The sequence below is a fragment of the Corvus cornix genome, chromosome 5, assembly GCF_000738735.6.
Source record: "Corvus cornix cornix isolate S_Up_H32 chromosome 5, ASM73873v5, whole genome shotgun sequence".
Taxonomy (NCBI): Eukaryota; Metazoa; Chordata; class Aves; order Passeriformes; family Corvidae; genus Corvus; species Corvus cornix.
Genome location: NC_046335.1, coordinates 49,820,696 through 49,845,508, shown reverse-complemented (window position 1 = coordinate 49,845,508; position 24,813 = coordinate 49,820,696). Strand labels below are relative to the sequence as shown.

Below are 24,813 nucleotides of genomic sequence, written 5' to 3'. Positions count from 1 at the left end.
GAGAAAGTCTTCCTCTGGGTTATTATCCCAGAGAGAGAGATAGTGGGGTTTGGCGGTCTTAACCAAACAAACAGCTCTGAGAAACTACACATATTCCCTCTGAGATTACAGCAAATGAAAAACAAAAAACCATCTTCTCTTAAAAGTGGTTTGAAGCATTCGTGATACTGTCAGTGAAGTACTTGGACTTCTTCCTGCTTCGTGCATCAGGTCACAGTTTCCATACTCCCAAAGGAAACTGAACATTGGCTGAAAAAGAGAAAGTCCCATTTACTAATACTGTTATCTTTTCAAAGCTGGCCTTGTTGAACAGGGGTGAGGCACAGGCACATGTGATGACTTACAGCCACCAAAGAACAATGCAGTAGAAACTCAAAATGGGCACCCTGTGTTTAAATTATTTACACCTGGGACACTCTGCTCACATACATCCAAGTAAGTGAAAATGAAGTTGCTTGAAAAACATATTTTCTTGCAGCATTTTCCAACCCCTTGAGATAGCTGGCAAATGAAAGATCAGATGCAGTCCTAGGGCACTGGAAGCCAGATATACAATAAAAAACTACCTGGATAATGGCTTAAGATTATTTTAAGATTTCAGAAGTTTCAGGCTCCTTTCTCCTGACACCACTTCCTTACATTGCCTAAAGTGACTCTGCCATCCTACCACAGGTTAAACTTTCAAAGCAACACTTTTTTAATATACCTGGAGTCTACTGAGCAGGAATTATTTCCTCAACTGCCTCTCATGCATTTTAAACTGTATCCAAGCAAATCAAGTTAACAGGGTAGATGGGGAGAAGAAAGTAGTTCTGTGACTAAGAAGCAAGGCTACAACTCAACTGCTGGTACTCCCACAGATTTCCCAGCTCAGTCTTCTGTGCTCCTTCTGCCTCTGAAAAAAATCACACCAATAGAAATAGTTCTAATATCTAACCTCTAAGTTTTGTTGTGTTATGTTTCTTAGTGTGCTGAGACAGTGTTTAGCACAATCAAGCACTGGTTGCAGGCTGAAGTTCTTTACTGGTGCATTATTGTGGCTCTCTATCTGCTGGTACAAAACATCGGAGCAGCCCTCAAGGGAACATTTGATAGCACCACTTATCACTCTGATGCATTGTCATACGGTCCAGATGGTTGCAGTATGTAAGCAACTGGGAACCAAAGCAGCAGGAGAAGTACATCCTGCTGCAGTTTCCTTCTGGTGCTGATCTTGATGCATTCAGCATTTAGATTAGTTTGCTGGTTAGGAAGTCTACAGCCCTGGGTAGATGCACACTAAAACCTAGCAAAAAAATACACTGTAGCAACTGCATTCAGTAGCTTGCCAACTACCAAATGACCAGACTGGCCCCCAAAAACTGTGTAAGATTACTGCAGCTCAGCCAAGTGACAATAACCTTCTGTGCAGAGTGAATTCCGAGTTCCACAAGGGTGGCAATCTCTTGCAAATGGGTCTGTTATTGAAGAAAATCTCAGAAATCTGTGTACTTTAGCAGATTAACTATTACTATGATGTACAAACCCAGAGACAAATAGGAAGCTAGACTTCTTCCATTTGGCAAATGCAATTTTATTTCTGGATTAGTTGTAAGAGTTAAACATGTTAAATACTCTAACATATATACCCTGCCACACACATTAATTGGCATATGGGAAGAATGCTGCAAATAAAGAAAGTCAACATAAATAAGCATCTGCATATAAGTACAGAGTTCTTAGGAATGTGATTTGTTTTTCTTATTTTGTTATATTTGTTATTGTTATTTTTATGTGCTGGAGGAGGGCTTCCAAACCTGGAAAAGGCAAGACTTCAGAGGGAATTTGATATGCTGATGAATTATAAACTGTCTGTCGTTAGAACAGGTGCGAAAAATCGAAAAGCAACATGAAAAACAGAATACAAACTGGCAGGTACAAGGAACGAAGAAGACAATGCCATTTCTAGGGAGGTATCTCATTAATATCAGTCTACAACTATAATAATACCTAAAGCCAAGCTGGTATCCATTTTATGGTCTTGAGGAATTTCTTCAAACCTAAGATACACAGAGAGCAGAATGTTACACTTGGTGGCTTCCTGCACAGTTTAGCCACATACATAGGCTCACTGAGAACAAAGTACAGAACAGCAGATTGTGAATCACACCCAAATTTTCCACCCATGACTATACGGGGGAGGAATTTTTGCCACCAATACAAATACTCAGTAGTATGACTGTGACTACGCATAATGATTTTATCTGGACTACTTGCTAGTTATTTACTCTGCTGGTACAGAAGATTCTCTATACTGTATGAGAAACACAGTCAAAATTATTCCTTATAATGCTAGTATTCCTGGTATTCCCAGTTCTTCCACCAGCAGAAATACAAAAATACTTTTTTTGTATTCAAAAAACCCTCACAACTAAGACACAAAAATGGACATTAAGCTACAAAGAATATGAGTAAGAACAGAAGTTACCTGTGTACTTTCCCATTTTCTCAGAAAAATCACTATCTAAGAAGTAAAAATACAATCCTTTTCACACCCAAACTGGCCTGTGAATGTGTATTCACAAGTGTTGCATGTGGGAACAGACATCTGTGTTCTATCTTCATTTGTCATTTTAGAGTCTATTTTCTGCAAAACTGAAAGATAATTTTCAAAATTTGGCCCCTCAAAATAGCAAAAAGAGATCAAGCGCTCTCAGACTGAACCATACTGGTCAGCAGATCCCAATCATCTTGCAAAAAAAATGTTTTGCTTTCTGTCTACAGAGTGAAAATAAATTATTTAAATTATCTGAAGAATATGAAGTCTCTAGTTCAATTTACAGGTCAGTCAATAAAGGTGCATTTCATGTGGTTATTGATTTCCTATTAATTTACTGAGCAGCAGGTTTCTGCAGAGGAAAGACTCCATTTCAGCAGCTGTAGTCTTCCTTAAAAAAATGTCCTGTGGAAAAAAAAAGAAAAAAACAATGAGAAACATGCTGTTAGCTCTCATGCAACTTCTAATCATTCTAGTATGCACAGTTTTTAAACTGGATCTTAAGTAATTTTGATTTGTATTATAAATAATAATTGAGAAGACCCACATGCAACAAAAAACATTACCTTGGCAGTTCTATAGATCTATGACTGTACTTACAGTGATTACAGTCACAGAGAAAACATACAGAGTAAACTGAATTTCTGACACAAGTATAATTTCAGAACAAACCCATTGTATAGGTACATGACAAACTAACAGAGACAAACTTCAGTGAAAACCAAACACTCATGAATACTTGTTTACAGGCACACTGTGAATAATCCAAATGGAAACTTGTTCTTTGGACAAGCCTTCACAAGAAAATAATTTGTAGTTGCTTATATACTTATGAACTCACAAAGCCACAGCAGTGGTCCACAGATAAGGAAAAAACCTCAGGTTAATCCTACTTGTTTAGACAGGGCCTATTTATTGAATAGTGTGGAAGGGGATAAACCAATTCTGCAGAGGATCTCTAAGGGACTTTATGAAGTAGAAACGAAATACTTATATTTTAATAGCACAGGCATGGCAAAAGCCCAAAGAACACTCCAGCTCCAGCATGCCAGGAACAAAAGCAAGCATGGCAAGCAATGCACAGGCAGGCACATGCTGAAAAAATAACACAGCCTCACAATGGCCAGGCATGTTAAGCCAGGTGTGCTATTCACCATGAGGGACACTGCAGTGGCTACAGCTGCAGGAGATACCCTTGTCTGTACACAGGTGCACTGCCTTCAAAAACCTTTCTGTGTGTGTTGGGACTGACTGCTGATGAGGGAATGGTAGGGCTAAATAAACAGGACATGAAAACAGAAGTAACAGTGACAGTTATTTCCTTGCCCATTAGTTTATACAGATAGTAAACAAAATTTCACATCAATCTGCAGTTGGTGTTAGCCAGTAAAACTGATTTACAGCAACTAATACACCAGTATTCTGCACAGAACAAGAGCCCAGGTTAACAGTGACTACAAAACCTTACTCTGCCATTTTACTTGGTAGTAAGGATATCTTCAAATCTTTTCCTTCAAGCAAACTACAAAACACGCCTCTTGTTTTTGAAACTGTTTGTCCAAAGTAAAGCAAGTTGTATAGACTTGATACCTCTACCACACTTGTGGCTATGGATTCTTCTGTTTCACACCTATGCTGATTATCTTTAAGACAATGATTCTGTGAACATCACAAATTGCCAAGACACCCAAATCACTTAACCTCTTTTGAAAATTTTACACATAAATTTGACCTTGTTAGACAAGAACAGTAACTGCAATCTAATTAAAAAAAACCAAACCAAACCAAAACAAACAACAGAATTAAACGTCTGGTTGTGATGTAGAATGCTTATGGGGTTTTGTTTCCCTAAATTATGATCTATGGGAGTATAGTAAATGATTCAGACTGAGGTTAAGTTTAACTTCTAAAAAAACCCGAAATCCTCAAACTTTAAACTGAAAGTTTGAGTGTGTAGTCACATATAACCAATTCTGAGAATTACAGTTTTGCAGTCTGGGAACCACTGCTGTAATGCATTACAGCTACTTATAAATGTCAAATTAGCAACCACGTAAAGCAGGAGGTTATACAGTCTGCAAGAAGGTGATACTTGAAAAATGTCTGACAAAAAAAGCAAACTGACTATTGTTACTCAGCTTTTAATTCCCAGAGAAAAAAGCTCATGCACTTACATTTCATCATCATATTCTTTTGGAGGTGATGCTGCAATGACTAAGTCAATCCAATCCTGAAAAAGAAAAGCACAGGTAAATATGTGCTGCTAAGTACAGCTTTTAGAGGTGGCCAGTGGACCACCATGGAATGTCAGATAGAGAAACAGGGGAGTGATCTATTTCTGGAAAACCACAGGGAGCAGCAGAAAGGTCTCTATTAAAAACTTCTGTAGGAAGACCATTTAAAGATTGAGCTGTGTGATTTGCATCGTGAAATTAAAGAAAAATCCACTTGCAACAAGATTTAAAAAAAAAAAATTATTCTAAGAATCATCATCCTGTATTGGTCATGTGAGCAATGAATACAGCTCTTGCTGAGGAAACACTCACTGTACAAGTGTTGCTTGTACACCGAGAAGTCAAAAATAAGCTATTATAAGGAAATTCCGATCAGCTTGAAGTAATTTTCACTATCAAAGAGTGATTCTACAGATAAAGGTACTATAATCACTCAGAATGTCATGTGTTTAAATACCAGTCTTGATATATGGCTAAATGCCATGAGATTTCCCAGTCAGTTACACACATGGTTTTCAGAGATGCTACATACCAACATCTTCTGCAGATTTTAGCTCACTTTGGGAGTACCTGACACACCCACTATTTTGATGTTTGTAACCTTAGTTGTGTTGATGTGACAATGTCATGACAGAAAAGGATCTCTCATATGAGCTCTATAGGTAGAATGAAGTAGTATTCCAGGTTACTTACCCCACCCATGTTCCAAGCTTTTGCTAGAGTTGCCTGTGCTTCTGCCAGCTTGCTGTCAACTAATATCTTGCCATTTACAGCCAGTATTTCATCCCCTTTCACTATGCCTCCTAGGGAAAAGACCAATATGCTATACATACACATAAGCAAAACAAAATTCTAGGAGACTTTTCTGTGCCGTATTTGTACAATACTGACTATAATGAAAAGTGTTCTCACTGGATGTGAATGTCTGCACTAAAAATTGTAGGAAGTTTCCTACGGACAAACCCAAAGGGAATTTTTAAGCATGGCAAAGCCAAACTAATCTCTTATTGATCATGACCAGTAAGAAATTAGTTCAGCAAGATTTTCCACAGTTTGCCTGTTTGGGTAATCCAGCTATTCATTTTACAAACTGTGGCTGACTGTAGGCTGGTACTACTATGCCCCATCCCTGGAAGTGCTCAAGGCCAGGTAGGATGGGGCTTTTGAGCCACCTGGTCTAGGGAAGTGTCCTGGACCACAGCAGGGGCTTGGAATTAGATTATCTGTAAGGTCTCTTCCAACCCAAATAATTCCATGATTCTACAAATATGGCAAAATTAATTAAATTCCCAAAGGAATAAAATGGCATTTGTCAAGGGTTTGCATGACTGTCATTCCTCTGCAAGTGTATGTGTAATGTTTGCTCCTTAGAACTGATTTTGACTTGCCAATCTGGAATGAAGCACAACCAGTTAACTGGGACTGGATTTGAAGAGGATGGTAAGGAGACAGCCTTAGTGGTGAGAGATCCTAAAAAGAGTGATGGTTCAACAAGAGCACCAAGGAGACCAAATGGCTGAGATATTTTCACAGCAAGAGTGACTTGAGCTTAGGTGCAGGCTGGGACATGGACAGCAAAGACAGTGTATGGGGATATTGCCCTGTCTGTTGACCTGGTCATCACAAGAGTTCTCAAGAAAAGGATGGCAGATACTTCCCACCAGGTGCAAAGCCCAGATATGTTGGTGAGCATGTTCTTCTGCTTTCAGAAACCTAAGCCTCAGAGGCTCTGGCCTTCAGCTGGGTTTTGGGAGTAAAGCCACCTCTTTAACTAAACAAACTGCTGTTTAAAGTAGCATAAAGAGCAAAATCAAGCAGCATAGTATAGCTATAGTCAGGTAATTGCTTTGCATGTGGAAGTACTACAAATGTCATTGCTCAGAAATTGTGAAACAATGGAGAACGTATTCCTTGATTAAAGAATACACCAGAGAATCAGGTGCTGGTTTTTATAAATTTTACATAATTATTAATTTAAGAAGCACATGTGGCTGCCCTTTGACTTGAGACAGAACTTGGCTCTTTGGACAACCTAAGTGAGCTTTTCAGTACCAGGCTATGGAATCAGCCAACCATTCTCAGCCAGTGTAAGGAGACACTTTGCAGCAGCATTCAAATTCCCCTTTGTTGCTCACCATGTTTGTCTGCAGCACCATCCTCGTAGATGGCAGACACAACTATCTTTCCAATTGGAGAATCAATTCCTCCCTCAACTGCAAGGTCCAGTGATCCTTCCTATGAAAAAAACAGTCCTAGTTCAGAAAAGGCTGTTAATTTTTGCCACTAACAGGAGCTTAGTCTTCCCTTCTTCCCAGTAAATGATGCTGTATATCAAATGCTTACAGGAACCCTTTAAATATCAATCAAGCAACACAGCATTTACCTTTTTTATTCGTAATAGCCGTACGTCTTTTCCCATAATTTGGTCTGGGGTAAACTGTGAAAAGATACAATGATTAATCATTTCCACTTTGGAAACACAAAAAAATTGGGATGATCTATGTAGTTTCTGGGGGAAAAGGGACCTTTCCCTCCTCTAATATAGTGTTACAGGAAGATCAGAATCCCACATCACCTTTTCCTGCAAGAACACTCCTGTTCAACATGACTAGAAAAGTCAAATACACAAGACCCAACAAGCAAGAATCTTACCCACTCCCAGCCCTCAAAATCAAGGACTTGGCTTTTTTTCCAGTGTATTTCATATTAAACAGTTAGGCATGTTTAAATTCTCTCCTTACCATTGAATATGGATCAAAATCTTCCACATACTTCTGGAAGCCCTGAGAATAAAATGATATTTAATTGCAAAAACAGCAACTCACACACACACACTTAACACACAAACTCCATCTTATTTATTAGTGAGAGAACACGTAATTCTGTAAGCTATGAAAGAAGACAGTAACTGGAGAAAAGCACAGAGACACAGCAAAGAGTCCATCCTGACAGTCAGAAAACATTTCAAAACCTCATGGCAGATCAATAATTTGAGTTGGTCATATAATGGAGAAGTTCTGAGGAGGAGTTTACCACTCTGTCAGCTCCACAGTTCCATTCTACACCTGACAGAACAGAAACAAATCTTGAAAGCATCATAGGCAGGTATGTTCTGCCACACTCTTTGGAGCAACATTTCTTATCAACATGTTCGATGGCAACAGGTAGAAATGACAGGCTCCAATTCACCTCTCAGCAACACTATTCCTCACCGGGTTTTAGGATTCTTTTTCAGCCCCCTTCTCTCCTTCTTGATGTGGAGTTTCAGGGGGTTGGCTCCATACCACAAGCAAACTCAGAACAACAGTTTGTTGGACAATTTGCAGGACAACTTTGTTTTCATATGGTTCTGTGGAGGACTTAAAAGCTTTGTCAGGGAATGTTGGAAATGCAGAATATTGCACCTAGGCAGAGCAAGATTTAAGCTTTGAGATGGCCCACAAAATGTAGGGCTTAACACTTGTCAGACCAAGACTGCAGAGAAAAGCAGGAGTTACCTTTTCTCAAGGATGGGAGCTCCTGCATCAGCAGTCTGGAATGAATGGTGTTTGAGTGGCAGTTTCCTGAGGAGGATTAGTAGCTACTGGGTGAGACTGCATGGCCAATGCTGGGGATTTATAAAAGCCCTGCACTTATCCTGCATTCTAAAGTAAAGGACTTCAGAACTTAAGAAAATCTTTACTGAGGTACCTAGCTGCCATTCTTGTGGCCTCAAGCTGCAATAACCTGGTGATAGGGGAACACAGAACCACACAACCCTTTGCAGACATATATCTGACACAGACCAGTGGTTCAGTGCACAATCAAGCTTGATATATTCATTACTGGCCTCTTTTCTACTGGATCCATTTGACAACAAAATCTATTCCACTGGTGGACTCAGCTAAGCCTTTTTCCACTTGTAAACCAAACACACAGCTTTAGATTCCTCTGGTATATTTTAGGGCTGGCTGTAAATGGCAAAGTTGCAGCAGAAAATACTAATGCCTTCTCTGCTATACTCTTTATTACCTCTCTCAGTTGCCTAATTTTGATGTGACTATGAATGACCCTCTGGGTTCTGATCTCACCCTTAACAGCACTGCCTTACATTAGGTTTGTTACACTGCATTACATTTTTTAACCAGATAAATGGGAATTTCATCACAGACATCAGCAAGGGTAGAATTTCATCCTGGGGAAAAAATGTCAATCAGTCATTCATTAATTCACAAAGTGTATTAATATGATGACCCATTTAACCAAAACTGTAAGAGAAACATTTTACAATGATAGCTACCTAAACAATTAATACTTTGAATAACTGAATTAGTACTGCTTTTTGGAATCATAGATAAAGTAGATATCTATGGTTTTGGAGCAAGCAATTTAGAGAAAAGAACTCCAATCTCAGCCAAGTCACTAAGTCATTATGTAATCTAAAGGAACTCAGTGAACTCTTTGTCCCAGGTTGCCCTCATGGAAAACAGATGTTGCCCTTGAAGGAAGTTTTCCTGGGAAAATAATCTTTAAACAGGAAAAAACAAAAAAACTCCATGAAAACAAACACACAAAATTAAAAAAAAAAAAAAAAAGACCACCAAAAAAACAACCTGCAAGCAAAAGTCATAGAAACATAGAATATCCTGAGTTGGAAGGAACCCACAAGGATCACCAAGTCCAACTCCTGGCCCTGCACAGACTCACACTATGTGCCTGAGAGCCTTCTCCAAACATTTCTTGGACTCTGCCAGGCTTGGTGCAGTGACCACTTCCCTGGAAGCCTCTTCCAGTGCCCAACCACCCTGTGGGTGAAAAACCTTTTCCTAGTATTCAATCTAAACTGTTGTCCACTTGGGTTCATATCACTATGTATCAGAGATATGACCTGGATCCAATAATGTACAAATATCTCTAAGACAGAAAAAAGACATGCATTGAACTGTAATAAATCTTTCCTGAAATGGGCACCACAAATTCAGAGATCAGAGAGTGCACTCCATATCCAAGCAGGCAGCAATGAACCAAGGAACACCGTGTGGAAAGCACAGTCCCAAGCCTACCCTCCCACCACTCAGGACATTTCAGGTGAAACAGTTAAGACCATTCAAATCCCTTCTTGACTTACAAAAACATTCACAGGACTGAGCATAAGCTGAAAATGGAACATTAAAATATTTGATTGCACTGAAATAACTTCCTGTCTGGACTTCCAGATGCAAGCTAAAGTTACTATTTAAAGAAAAAACAACCTCCAAAACACAAGCACTTATACCAATGTTCCTGCTTCACAGGTTTCTAACAACAATAGTCAAGAGCAATTGAGACCTGAAATAACAACAAACAAAGAAACAAAGACCTGAAATAACAACAACAACAGAGAAACAAAACCCAAGCAACAACAACAACAAATAATTGAAAGAGAAAGTCATGACCATATATAACAAAATTTTCAAAAAACCACCTCTTTTGAGAACACAACTCATATATTCAGAACATACTGGCATTCACTGGCAAATAAATAATCTCAAAGCTGGATCTTTTTCAGTCAAATGCAGTTTTCCCTTCAAGATCTAGACTGAAACTGATTAAAAGAAGAAAAAATTATTACTGCTCTTAATGGTTTACCGCTCAAAAGCTCACACTGGGAGCTCACTACTGTGTGCTAACTTTTCAGATAACATGTCAATGCATCTAATTTAGCTTGGACTAACAAAGGGGTTTTGTACAGAAAGGGGCACATTTTACAGCAGCAGAGAAGTTTAGCATTAAGTTCACTTCTTCAAAGGGTCATCTATTGAACCACCAGTCAACCAAATGGGAAGAGGTGAAAACGTTATCACTGTGACAGAGGAAAGCAATAGAAGAACAGCAGGAAAACCCTACACAATACAGGAAGGCTGAATGAACAAGTGCTTTCCACCACCAGTTCCTCTGATTTCCTAACAGTAGCTATGGTATGATGATAGCTCTATTTGTTAAACTAATAAAGCATTTTATTACTGAAAGCATTGCAGCTGGACACTTAGAGAAACAAGGAAATCTTAGGAATATCAGTATCAGATCAGTTACCAGTGTTCAACTATCTTAAAGGTTGCACTTAACCATGTAAGTAGTTACAGATGGTTCAACCTGAAGGATTTATTCCCATTCTTCTTCTGCTTAGACTAGCAGGAGACACAGGCACACACTTAAAGCTTACAAAGACTAGCAGTTCTCATGCACTAGGGCTGCCTTGCATCTTCTGTTTTAGAAACTGAGCAACAGGATTGGAAAAGAAAGTTTTAAATCTATGATCAATCAAACAAGAAGTACCACACAAAACACGGAAAACGTTATTTTACTTGTTTTTTGTTAGATCTAAATGATGAATTGTAAACCACCATCCTTTTAAACATCTCTTGTGGCTGCAAAAGAAAGAAAATTGCCAAACCAGGTATTAACTTTTTAATGTAAATAAGTATCACCTACTCATAAATTATCTTACTGCTTATTTCGCTCTCCTAGGGACTGAATCACACTTGCACTTGTTAGTGCTTGTTCCCTGTATCATTCCAAAATGAGAGAACACACACAATGAAATAGTATTGAATGCAAAGTGGAAAGAATTCTAGAGAAACAACATAAATAATGCACATTTCCATACCACAAGATTTTTAAAAAATATTTTCCATGACTGCTTTTACAAGTCATTTCTTGTGTCTTGAAGAGCGCTTGGGTCTCTTATCCATGATATATAAAAAAAATTGAAAAAAATCAACCCTAAACATGGACAAAATGGTAGACAATAATTTCCAAAATACTGAGAAGTCATGATACATATATGTTTATGCATTTAAGATTTGCTTTCCTACCAGAGATTTCCTATACTGAAGAGGTGAATTCCGTTATTAAATGGATTTGATTTTGTTCTGTTTGGCTTCAAGGATTTAAATTCCATATTCATTCTGTATTTCTGTCACTTCCACTATTCTAACAAAATGGTACACTGTAGCTTGGCATCACTTAAAATACAGAATATTTTATTAGTTTACAGAAGTTTTCAAAAATTAGATGGGCTAAATCCCCATATTATTATACAAAACACTACTGACACTTCCCCAGCCTCCACTCAAAACCTTACAGCAAATCAGGTAATGTATTTGAGTCTTCTGAAAGAAGAACAACTTCCAACTCTGGAATTTACCCTTTCAAACTCAATTTCCTTTAAAACAAATTACCATGTGTCAGCTTCACTAAGGTTTCTCTCAGTGTCCTATAGTCCTACCATTACGTGGAAAAATATATTCAAGAGTTAATGAAATGTGGTTTGTGTTTAATTAATACAAACGATGCGTTTTTGTCTTGGAGGACTTATGGGCAAGTTTGGAAAGATTTTCCACAAATCCCTTTAGATGCTCTCTTAAAAAAAAAAAAAAAAAAAAAAAAAAGTTCAGTTTCAACACAGATTGTTTTGGTACAGCTATAACCAACGCTACTTGAAATTTCCAATCCTCACACATCTTGCCACATGGTATCTAAGCACCTGTCTTGACTTCAGCCCTGCAGAATCAGGCTTCAAAGCTTGCAAATTAGAGGAAAGCTTAAACATTATTTTTTTCCCTTCAGAAATTCTTCATCCACCCACAAAGGAATGAGAGAGAAAAAGTCTTTTGTAGCAGCCAGTGCACCAGAGCCTTGTAAGTCACACAACAGCATGTCTGTGATAGATAGGAGAGCAGAGACTAATGCTCCTGGTGGTTTTGCCTCTATGAAAATCTCACCACTAAATCATAACAATCCTCTCCTGTTCTCTGAGCCAAAATTTAATTGGCTTTGCCATAAATGTATTCCAGTTCACTTTAGTACAGCTCACACCGATTTTGACTCAGAGCAGCACTCAGTGTTCAAGGCCATGCTTAAGGTTTAAACATCTCCCATCATTTCCCTATTTATAAATGAAAACAATTTCATTTTCATCAACTGTTAAAAGACCTGGTAATTCTGACCTGAATTTAATTAAGAAGATTATTTAAGCCACAACACAGACTATCTGGCCCAACTACCTTGCAGGTAATAGGAGGATTTTATGCATTCTTGCATGTCTATTTTATTCTTAAGTGCATGCTTTTTCATCTTCTTTACTAGTGAATTGCTCAAGGATAGGCCAACTGGATTAGCTGCTTGAATCAAATAAATCCATCAACCTCAGTTTCTAGAGTTTGGTACTCAGGACAGTTAAAGTCAGGTAAAAACAAGGTTGAAACATTTAAGTGCATAATATCAAATTAAGACATAAAAGCTGGAGTTCCATAAGGTGTGTGAAATCTAGGAAGATGAGAAACCAGACAGCAAATGATATGCTGTCTTTGGTGATACTCTCCTCCACTAAGAGAAGCTGAACTGGTCCTCTATCTGAACAATGAACTTAAACACAAACACCCACAAAAACACACAGAGCAACCAACCAAAATCCACTCCCCTTCTGCAAAAAATCATAATTTTAATTCTTAAACACTTCTGGAGATAGGCAGGTACTCTCTTGTTTGTTTTGTCGTACACTGGCCTTTTCTTTTTTTAACTAATAGATGGAATCTCCCTTTTCAGTATCCATGCAAGTTTTACTTCACACAGCACTCTGACTTCACTGAAGTGAGGATAAATAAATACCCTTTTACTGCAGTAAGTCATCAATGGAAGTAAGAGTTATAAGGTCTACCAAACCAATTTATAGACTGATCTTTCTCTCAAAGTCCTACCAGAATGTTGCTCCCACTGAAATTTTGATCTTCCAACTAATATAATGCAGTTTGGGAAGGAAGATGATTGAATCTGAAAGATTTTAGCAGACTTGTGATTTGGAAAATGTGCATGCATGCATAACAAATCATAAGACATTTCCCTATGGAGGTGGATCTTGTTGCCAGTTTCTTAAACTAATTGTATGTAGTCAGAAAAAAAAAAAAAAAGTGCCTTTTAAAATTTGTACCAAGATTATTTGATCACACATAAGGGTATTATAAATTTTGCAAACTAGTACACACACACACACTTGTTCAAGAGCTAGATGATATTAACTGCAGATTATGACTTTTTTCATCCTTTCCCTATGGAATTTCATATTGCTTAGAGATGTTAAAAAACTGAACACAATCAAAATGAGAGCTCCAACTGAAGGAAACATCTCCACTGGAGGATCTGAATTTATTTTCAGCTCATGTGCCTGCCTTCTCTTAAGCAACTTATAAAAACTGCTTCTAATTATCATTCAGTTCATTTATAATGTAGAAGCTTCAAAATGACTCTGGCTGTGGGAGAAGTGGTTACTAAGTATCACTTAAATTTGTTCAAAGTGTAACTGGGGAAAATAAAGGAAGATTATCTAAATTATTAAAATGAAAAATGACAAATCCATCGTATTTTAATGAAACACAGCTAGGAATATTGTGCACATAATTTATTGTCAGAAATAGCTTTTAATTAAATAAATGCAATACAAATTCATTGGTTTTTCTGTCACTTACTATCTTACAAATGCATATATACACGTGTCCACAAACATGCATTACAGAACACTGATAATAACAGCATAAGCCACAGTGAACCTCAAGAATAAAAGCTACCAAATTGGTCCACCAGCTATTCTAGGTGAATTTCAAGGGCTGTCAGCTGGGAGTTATCACCTGTCTGAGCAGTATTCCTCTTTTTTTGTTCAGTAAGACGTGGCTCACCTTTGCTCATATACTAAAATTCCCAAAGATGCTACATGGTTGGTCCTAAATATTTAGCCTCTGACTTTTCACTTACATTTGAAACAAGAAATGGAAAAGAAATGAGAAAAAGAAGCTGATTATGAGTGAACTTCGCAGTAACACTGCCTGACCAGTATATTGGAGTCTGATATAACAACACACATATTTCCCCCTGGAAATTAAAAGATGCATATAAATAAATATATATATATATATATATATATATATATATGATAAATTATATAATGAGGCATATATCTTCAAGTATGTTTATGACCATTTACAAAGGAAAAATGCAGTTGGCTTAATTTTTATTATTTTGTTTCTGATGAATGAATTCAGAATTTATAAAAATAAAACCCAGCATGTGAATAGATGAAAAATAAGATGTACAAATTCTAGGGCTTTATGCTGCTCTGGAATTATGCACCCCTGTACAAAAATTGTCACTAAAAGCAGCTTTTCCACTATGGAAAAAAAATGGAAAAAACCTGTTTTGTACTTACCATTCGTGACTGCTTGAAAATATACAGAAATTTTAGGTAGCAGGAAATGGGAAAAAAGATTGTTCTTTGAGGACATCTCAAAGAACAATGTCAAAACCAAACCCTCACAGTAACTGGAGCATTCAGAAAAAGAACATTAAAAGGCTTACCAGGGCCTCTGATTTGATTGTTGGCCTGACCACGAAGTTTGGGTCAGGATGCAGCATAACTGGTTTAGACACTATTGGTACCCCTGGATGACGTTGGGTAGGTGGACTTGGAGCAAGTTGCTATGGAGTTAATTTAAAAAAAAACTGAATGAGAAGTTACAGGAAAAGAAAAACCTGCTAAAGTTGAGTGTAAGAACAGAGTGAACCCAAAATAAGATTTTAACTAATCCATGGCTAAACAGATCTTTTAAGATGAAATTCAGCTGGGCTGCAGCAAACTGCTTTCCATAGAGAACTTCAAGTTAAATTATCTTGATTTAACCACAAGGATTTGTTAGGTAAATACCCTGCCCTTGACTCCACAAAGTACAGATACCCAGAGGCATCTGAGACCTGATCATTCAGCATGCCCTAGGCCAATCCTACACTTCCCACTCAGCCAAAACTCCCACTGACATGAAGCACAGTTTTATTCAAGAAGAGAGTTCAAAACTGAGCCCTGTGGGTTCAGTTTCTGACTTGACCCCAGCAACTCTTGGGACACTTTTCTCAATGTTTCTCATAGGAAATGTGATGTATTCCAGAGATAATTCTTATGGTACAAGCTGTATCCTCTCATTTATTTGCTTCCAGCAAATGGGTTAAGCCACTTTTTGGGTTTGGTTTTCTGTTTGGTTTTTTTGTGCATGTGTGTGTGGTTTTTTCCCCCCTGTGGGTTTTTTTTTTCCCTTTTCCTTTCTTAAATAGTTTTTTAAATAGCTTGAATTAGATATTTGAAAGTCCCTGAGGATATCCCTCAGCTATTGTTGTTCCACACTGCAAAATACATTGTATCATTAAGCTTTCCAAACTTAGAAGATTCAGAATCAACAGATTCACAGATACTAACTTGTTAAAACTGCACTGGAACTGGATGATTTCTCCTGGAGCTGCACAATTTAGCAACAGATTTTTCTGGAGTGCACAATGGAGAAACCTGACATATGACCATTCTGACTCAAAATCAGTGCAAAGAGATACCAAACAAATGTTGGTGGTTCTGAGACAGAACTTGCTTCTTAGCACCCATTATATTTAAAAGACAGATTGAACCTAGCAACTTTTGCCTTGACAGAAGAACAAAGCACATGCTCTGTCACATACAGACATTTGCAACATGCAGATATGGACTGTACTTTGCTCAACTGTTGAGATACGAAATCCTTGGACCATTAGGAGCCACTTCCACTACTCGTGCTCCCAGCACAGCAATGTATCCCCCACACATCATTCCACGTGCTGAATTTTAAACAAATGAGCCATGCAGGGTGAAACTTTTGACACTTCCTTGCCATTAGCACTACATGGGAAGCTCATGAAACTATAGCCATGATTAACAGCACGTGACATACCAGCGGGTTGCTTGACACAGAGGACGCTTTGCTGACGTGGGAGGTGGTTCTTACAACCTAAACAGCAACACACTTAATACTGGGTTCATATAAAGTGTAAAGCTAATAATAATTTTTTTCAGAAACAGACAATTTATTCCAGATATTTTAATAGCTAGTTCTCAAGAATGCCTCTGACAGGATTTTATTCCTTTTGTCAGGTTTTGTTCAAGCTGAATTGGAAATTAAACTATCTGGGTTAATACCAAAAATGGAGCAATGCAGAGAAGATTTTGCAGCTTGAGTAATATTAGAAAAATGAACTTATGGGACAATTACAGTTGTCTTATCTTTTGGCTTTGGCAGGCCTAAACACAAGGTCTTTAATCCATATAGTCACAAAAATGCACTGCTTTTGCTTATCTGCGGGGTTAAAAACTCACTTTGTAAAAGGCAGCAAGGATAAATTCTCAAGCTTTGGATTTTTCTTCCATTTCTGAAACCACACCAGAAATACTGAATTATCTACTTATAAACCAAGCAGCTTTGGCTCAGAATTAATTTTACTAAGAGCCTAGTTATTTCCTCATATACACTAACTATATTCAGTGAAAACTGACATTTATTTTAAAAGCTAGGTTATTTGTTGTTACCTAACATATTTTTCTTAATTATTAATTTCTTTTCTCTAACATACCCAGCAGTGACAAACTGCCAGAAACACATACTGAAATATATTGATTTGGGGTCAGATCAGTAAGGCAGTTCCTGTATTACTCCATCTATCTGAGTATTTTCTGTTATCTTTAGAAGAGTGTATTTCTCCTCTCAACACTAGTATTTTGTACACTTCTGCGTCATTTCACATCATTTTTATTTTGCAAATAACTTGGGAAACCTGCTATCTGTAAGAACATATGATATTTCCATTTTGGTGGATCTAGCACATTCTTGGCATTTCAAATGTATAAATCACATAGATCAAGCACTGTCAGAGGTCCACATAAGTTTAAAAGAGATTCATGGGTCACATAATGGCAATTATTCAGAGAGAGAATCTATCAGTTTCCACCAAAAAGTGATAAATTTGCATATCCTTCCCCACCCCAACCAGAATCATGCAAACACAAAGACGATTTAGTAAACATGCAAAAGCCCCAAAACCCAACAATGCAGTCAGTCAACCCATGCAAAAAAACTGTGTAGGGAACAAGTGACCATATGGGATCCTCTTCTGCTCCTTGAAACAAGAATCTTTTGCCAAAACAACAACTCACTACAGTGCTCAGCAAAGGGAATTAGGATGAATCAGCTGCTGTTTCTTTCCTAAAGTGCAATCTGCCACAAGATTGCTTTTATTTGACTCTTTTGGACTCAGATTGCAGTGAGGAGAACGGCACTGTTTTCTCAAAGTGCAAAAAGTCAAAACAGGTTACCAGCTCGCACTTTTTTATTTTACACAGTTTTGACCTTTTAAAAGTTTGAGCTTCCAACTTTAGGCCAATTTTCTTTGTCCTAACAAAGGACGTTCCTTCGTTCCTTCTCACCTAACAAAGCCATTTGATGACACATTTAAAGCACTTTTACAAGTCATCTTCACTACAGGGATGATACTTTTCTGAAATTTAACCCTGAATTAAACTGCTGCCTGCTGTTATTTCTTTCTTTTTCATCAAGTCCAACTCATCTTTTTTTTAACTGATACATTCCGCTGAATGTATCTGCAGGTGTTAGGGTTACAACGTACGTAGGCAGGAGAGCAAACGCCTCCTGACTTACATTTTAAAAATGTAAAAATGAAATCACCACTGGACTGCAATCCCTACAGAAAAAATGAAGAAACCGCCTCATTCCGTCTTTTAACATTGCAAGGGGCAGAAGGGTAGATCCAGTGGACAGAAGGTGATGGATCAGGGCAGGGAGGCACGCAGGGCAAGGGTAAAGGCGCATGCATCCAAGCAGATCCCGAGGTCACCTGGGAGGCCGGTGTCACCGACAGGGCTGGACCTCGTGGAACATTTGAGGCAGGAAGTGGGTGAGCTGGGGGTGCTGGGCTAACAGTGGGCAGCGGTGGTGGCGGAGGTGGTGGCGCGTGCTGTTTGGGTTTGTCAACTTCATCTAAGTTTATATCATCGAGGTCTGTGGTGTGCAGCTGCAGGCCCCCGGCAAAGCGCCGCATTGAGGAGGCCGAGGGAGAGGCAGAAGGACGTCCACTCGCCAGCTGTGTGTGACAGAACAGAAATCTGCCTCAACACTTCTGCCTGAAACAGTCCTGAAGTGATTGATGGCCAGCCCTACAACACCGCTCAGCCTGACTGCTACTGCGCAGGAAGCTCTTGGCTTCTCCCACACAGAAGATACACAAAATTTTCTCCAAAGGCCTTTCTAAAAGCACTCCTTGGGATTCTAGTTTAAAAAGAAGAAAAATGGGAGTGGTGTGACAGAACCTGTTGGGGTAAGGGAGTCGACGAAAGAAACCCCACAAAACCCCAAAAGCATGAAGGCAAAGTCACAGGGCAAATCAAGATAACACAACTCTTGCGTCTCTGGCTCTTATGAAGAGAAAGCAAGAATTACTCCTTGGAAAGGTGATTATTTTAAGAAAAATAATCAAAGACAAGCCCTGAGGTTCTATGTCATTAAAAAAGGGAAAGGGGTTAAAGTTGTGTAAACACAACCACACATTAGCACACAGAAGGAAACTAAGCTTAAGCAGCTATCAAAACAAAAATTTAGTGTGCTATGAAATTCAGATCCTCAAGGGGTTTGAGATCTTATAATTTATGTTAATCCACACCCAATCTACTGGGGGGCTAAACAACTCCAGAGTTTGAACATAATGAGCAGCTCATCCAAAAAAACCCCAATGTATGTGAAGGAGTCCACATATGCTGCTAGAGTTGCTAACATTCCTTTTACCAGCGATCAAAGAAAATTCAGCCATTTTGCTATTTTGTAGACTCAGCTGAGGAAACACTACATGGATAAGCTGTCTGACAGACACATCCATCTTACTCTAATATGGCAACACTTCCCTCAAGTGGGTAACAGTTTTCACGTTCTTCTTATCTAACATGCTCACCCCTTTGTACTGAAAAATAGCTATTTCTTTGGCAGAGGCTGAGAGATCTTGACTGCTCTTGTTCCCAAGAAACAGTTCATGCCTGTAGCACCTGAAAACTGCTCAGCTGTACTTACCCCTAAGAAGCCCTCAGGTTTTATGTTTTACATGTTTTAGCTGCTTGGGCAGGTTTGTAGAAAAATCGTAATAGAGCACTTATATATAATGTAATGGAAGAATTGATGGAGCAAATACAACACAGAGTGTTTGTCTTAAATTCAGGTAGAGCTCTGAAAATGCAAGTGTTTGTAATCTGTAATGTGCCTTCTTACTTTACAAAGTAAGGGGGACAAAGTTCTAGCAGAACACCATCTGCCAAGTTTAGATAGTGAGAGAAAAACTCTGCATAATCATTCCACTAAAGACCTGTACTGAAAAACCACATGGATCTGAGCCTAGGGCCACAAAGAACAAAAGATCAACTGCTTTTTCCAGAGCTGCTCCATGTTGACTTGAAGGAAAATCATGCGAGAGTGTTCCCCAAGGTCCCTTTTGTGGTTGCAGTTTCTCGGGGATCTCATGGGAGCTCAGCAGACTGAAATGCTCCTCTTGAAAGTGGCTTTCCTTGGAAGACAGCCAGAGCAGCAGGATGGTGGGAAAGCCTCACTCCACATCTAGAATCACCAGGCTCTAAGGAACAATCGCTATCTGCAGAGATCCCCTAATTAAAGGGGACTACTTAAAGCACAAGCCCAAAGCCTACTCCTTGTGAGTTTCGTATCTTTTTGTGATTTTCTTAACCTGCTCCTTTATTTCATGCAATACAAGGAAGCTTCCAAGAGCTCACTATCAATGATGGTCTCATTTTCATAGGATATTAATAAATATAGCTGGGTCCAGGTTTGTTATTTGTAGCATGCCCCACGTAGCCCAAACAGCTCACAGATCAATAAAACTGTTCACTCTGTGGTAATAATATACTTTAAAAGGTTAATACAAGCAGTTCATTAAAACAATGTTAAATCTTCATAAAATATAGGTACAGCAAATTCTATAGATACATACAGTCATCAATTACTGACATTTTCCCCCCTCTTAGAAAGAAGGCTGAGGGGGAAAGACAAAGACTTTTTCACTAGTAAAACCTGGTGCTTTTAGGAGACAACCTTCAGTTATTTAGAGATCATGCAATATATGGAAAAGCCAGAATTTTACCTCAGGAGACTCATTCTCCACAGAGGAAATCTGTTCTAACCGTGTTTGACAAAGTCTTTCCACCCAGTGCTGCACCTTTTCTGATTCTTCCAAGTCTTCTCGTTCTGTCTCAGATACCTTGACCATAACATTGGTGCATGAGAAAAGGTTATAGGTGTGGTCACAATACAAATATGTTTCAGAAGTATGAAAACTCCACTAAACATAATTTTAAAATAATAGTGCTTTTAAGAAGGTTTTCCTATTTTGCTTTCATTAAATTCATCACTACACATGGACACTCATTAACTGCAGAGCTATCCTCATTTGGGCAAAAGCTGACTAGAAACAAGCAAACATGGCAACAGAGTTTTGCAGTGAAACAGCTTTTAAAATTTCATTATCTTTGACATAATTAAACAAGTGTCTTGCTAAAATAATTCCACTAAAAATCCACCTAATTTTCTTTCAATATAGTTTTGCACCTGATAGACCACAACATACCTCTTGCACAAGACGATTTATTTTCAGCTGTTTTTCTTTCTCCAGCATTCCTTCTTTCTCTTTGGCAAGTTTTTGCTCAAACTCCATTTCCTTTTTGTTCTTCTTCTGTTCACAAAAACTATCACTTTTTGACTTCTTTCGTTCTTTCCCTTTCTGGGAAGGATTTTTAACAAAAATTTTTACATCAGCTAAAAACACCACAAACTTCAATTCTGGTACATGAGTGCCTGCCTTGAAAAATCTAATTATAGTCTATGCAAGTAAGGGGATGGTCTTTTAAAAGAAAATCCAAAGTCCATTTACCCAGCAATTTGCAGGAAGTTCAAACTTTTTGTAGGGCTTGTGCCCACTAAGAGATGTTGGATGAGATCAGAGAATTCAACTTTTTTGTTCCTCTGCAAAGTTACAACTTTAGGGCACAGAGGCCCACTATAAAACTTTGAATATTCACTTTTGGTTGGGTCTTGATTTGCCATCTCTCTGTTTTGGCACTTATATATATGTAAGACTGATAGCTTTGAGGTGACAGATACTCATGTGTAAGTAGATGTGAACAGTCCATGCATACAACAGCTTCATGCATATGCCCTAAAATCAGCATTGCATCCCCTAATGAAACTGAAATAAGGAATTATAAAGGAAAAGTTTTGATCAGTGCAGAAACTGAGTCGCTTCCAAGAAGGAACACTGCAAGACAAAGACCATGTAGCTCCTGGATAAAATCTACTCAGATGAGTTAACTAATACAGTACAAAGTGACTCTAAATTTTAGATGTAGGATACAAACAAAGGGAAAAGCTACACAGTCTTTCGGAAGCCTCTGTTCCTGTTGTCTTCAGAACACACACCGCTCCTTATTTCTACTTTAATGATGTCACATTTCTGCTACCCTTTCACATTTGTACAGGTACGACTTAGTTCATATTGGAAATGCCATGTTCTCCTTTTATTTATGAAAAAGTATAACAGAGGAGCAGGTGGCCACTTACTGTCAATTACTGCCACTGCCAGAAAGGCTGTGCCTCAGGTTTGATTTTATTCTCATCATCATCAGCTACTGACTTTCATGCTTTGAATTCCCAAAACCACCACAAACTGCTTCACATTAAATAGCATTATTTGTCTTCCTTTCCCCTTTTGCACGTTAATATTGATAACAAAGGCTTGGAAAACAGACATTTTCCCTGGCAGTTACAAAAGCCAATTCTCCCAGTCAAGCAGTTAACTGGAAATCTGTACTGCTGAGTTCAGTGGGATGTGGTCTATTGCTTCGTGGTTACGTGGTGGTGGTGTTGTAGGGAGGGGAGCAGGGGGAAAAGGAACCCCCAAAACACTGGAGATAAGGTTTAACTAAAAAAAAAAAAAAATCTAGCTTTTCACACTAATGTTTTAACATAAACCTAATTCTGTGGCATATTTTATTCAGGGATAATTAGTTTTTACCTTAACAATTGCCAATATCATCCTCTAAAAAATGAGAAGATACATTTAGTACTGTCTACTAAATGCAACACCAGGCAGGTCAACATTTGAAGAATTACTGAATTCAAAGGCACACTAAGCAGTACACAAGCCAAAGTCTTCCAGAACAAGAACATATATCTGACAATCTTAGCTGCATTCACTGCATTCAGATACAACGGGATGATTCATCCTTTCCTACAATTTTCCCCATGGATTCAGTTTACTTCCTATTATAGACATTTTCAGTACACAGTGAAATTTTGTTTTTAGAACAAACAAAAAAATTCATTAGCAATAGGGAGCAGGATGAAAATTCATCACTGCCAGATTTAAAAATATTTCTAAAAGCAAATTATTAAAAAAACATCTTTTCAAGCTTCTAGTGCACACCATGTGCTAAAGTTCAACTGGAATTGTGTAAGATCTTCATTAATATATGGAGAGGTATTTGGACATTCTCTGAACTATAACTGTCAGCATCAATACAAAAGATTACCTCTTCGTGTGAAGAGTTTCCATAATATGCACTTACAATTTTCATTATAAAAATCCTAACTGCCCTGGCTTTCTCACAGGTTAGAGATCCATGGTGATTTACAGTCACCAGCAGTACAAAAAGGTATTGGAATGCACCATTTTCTCCTAATCTCTTTTAAGGAGAACAGACATATGCTGGGCACACAGAAGGTTAAAGTAATAGTCCTGAAGAGTTCCATGAATACTTCATCTGTCTGAAACAATCCTGACCTCCTCTGAAACCTTGAGTTATTGCCAGATACACACAAAAAAATCTTCATGGCACTTTTACCACAGTTAGTTACCAAAAAACCCACCACCAAAGCACACCACACAACCCCCCCAGAATATGGCTAATATACATTAAAAGCAATAAAGAGAAGGAAGCAACTGCAAGTATAAAATATTATTTGAAACTCTCAAATTGAAATTGCAATACTTCAGCAGCATCTCTGCAGACACAGAAGTATTCTATCACCCTAAAGATTGTTAATTTTTTTTCCTCATATATACATGCCTAAAAGCCTTCTGCCTTCAGCACTCCTCCTACAGGGAGGTTTGCAAAAGTATAACTATATAATTTTTGTCTCTGTACTGGTTTTATATAAATATATATATATATAGTGAATACTTCTGGAGAACATGAAGACATGCACTGCTCACCTGTAATGAACACCTGCTGCAAAGTACTGTTACACAACTCCCTCTGGCAGAACTCAACAGCCCAAAGGACTGAAAAGGACAAACTCCTAGACACATGCATCCCACAAGCATCTTAAATTGTGCACACGTTAAAAGAAGGAGCATTTGACTATAAAGAATGTTTACTAATAAGAGAGAAGAAAAATGAGGAATTCCAATTCAAACACACAGCAAACAAATGTACATTTCAGACTTTGTACCTTACGGATTGTGGGAAATTTTCCTTCATACCGATAAAACCATCCAAAAGCTACAAAAGGTAAAGGAAAAGGTGTTTTTTGAAGAAAAGCCAAGGACTGGTTCTTACTCAGATCAATCCATGCTGATATGTGTAACTGATTGAAATTTATTTGAAGGCTCAACACCAGAGGTTTGGTATTACACCTCAAGTTCTTAATCAAATTCTTGATAAATGGTTCTAGTACATTTAGCCATAAGTTTCCCTTATTTTAATGATACACATTTTCTGTCAAAGCAAATGCAACCATCAACAAGTAATCTTCACACAGAACCACACAGGCATGTGCATTGCTAAGATTTTTATGGTTATGCTCCTACTTTACAGTAGTTTTAGCAAGCCTTATGAAAATTAAGCAGGTATGCAAACTTATTCAAGCTTGTGGCAGAACACAGGCTTTTGAGGAGACATGAAAAGCTCCATTTCCCAGGACAAAATATTTCAAGCCAAGTGCACAAATGTTACAAAGTATATTGCTAAGTAAAAACATACAAAACTTTATATAAGAAACATACATAACTTTATGTAAGAAACACTGCTAACACAGAGCACTCAGTATAGTCCACCTTTCTGCAGGATTGTTAGATTTCATATCAAGGTACCTTTAGAATGCAATGACAGCAGCAGTG

The 24,813-nt window shown here is 38.1% G+C and overlaps 1 protein-coding gene across 5 annotated transcripts in view; it reads right to left on the bottom strand.

Moving 5' to 3' along the window:
• Positions 1–1,552: 1,552 nt before the first annotated feature.
• USH1C (USH1 protein network component harmonin) overlaps positions 1,553–24,813 on the bottom strand; it is a 46,852-nt gene continuing 23,591 nt past the window's right edge. For 2 of the 5 annotated variants that reach the window (XM_039553142.1, XM_039553143.1), the window contains 6 exons: positions 7,512–7,553; positions 7,154–7,207; positions 6,906–7,005; positions 5,464–5,573; positions 4,711–4,766; positions 2,971–3,810 (listed from right to left, as the gene is read on the bottom strand). In XM_039553142.1, coding sequence (XP_039409076.1) covers positions 3,711–3,810; positions 4,711–4,766; positions 5,464–5,573; positions 6,906–7,005; positions 7,154–7,207; positions 7,512–7,553 — 462 coding nt within the window. In that variant the 3' untranslated portion in view covers positions 2,971–3,710. Of the gene's footprint in view, positions 2,942–2,969; positions 3,811–4,710; positions 4,767–5,463; positions 5,574–6,905; positions 7,006–7,153; positions 7,208–7,511; positions 7,554–24,813 lie in introns of those variants that run through there. The other 3 variants (XR_002273230.2, XM_019285187.3, XM_019285176.3) reach the window with 3 other exon arrangements.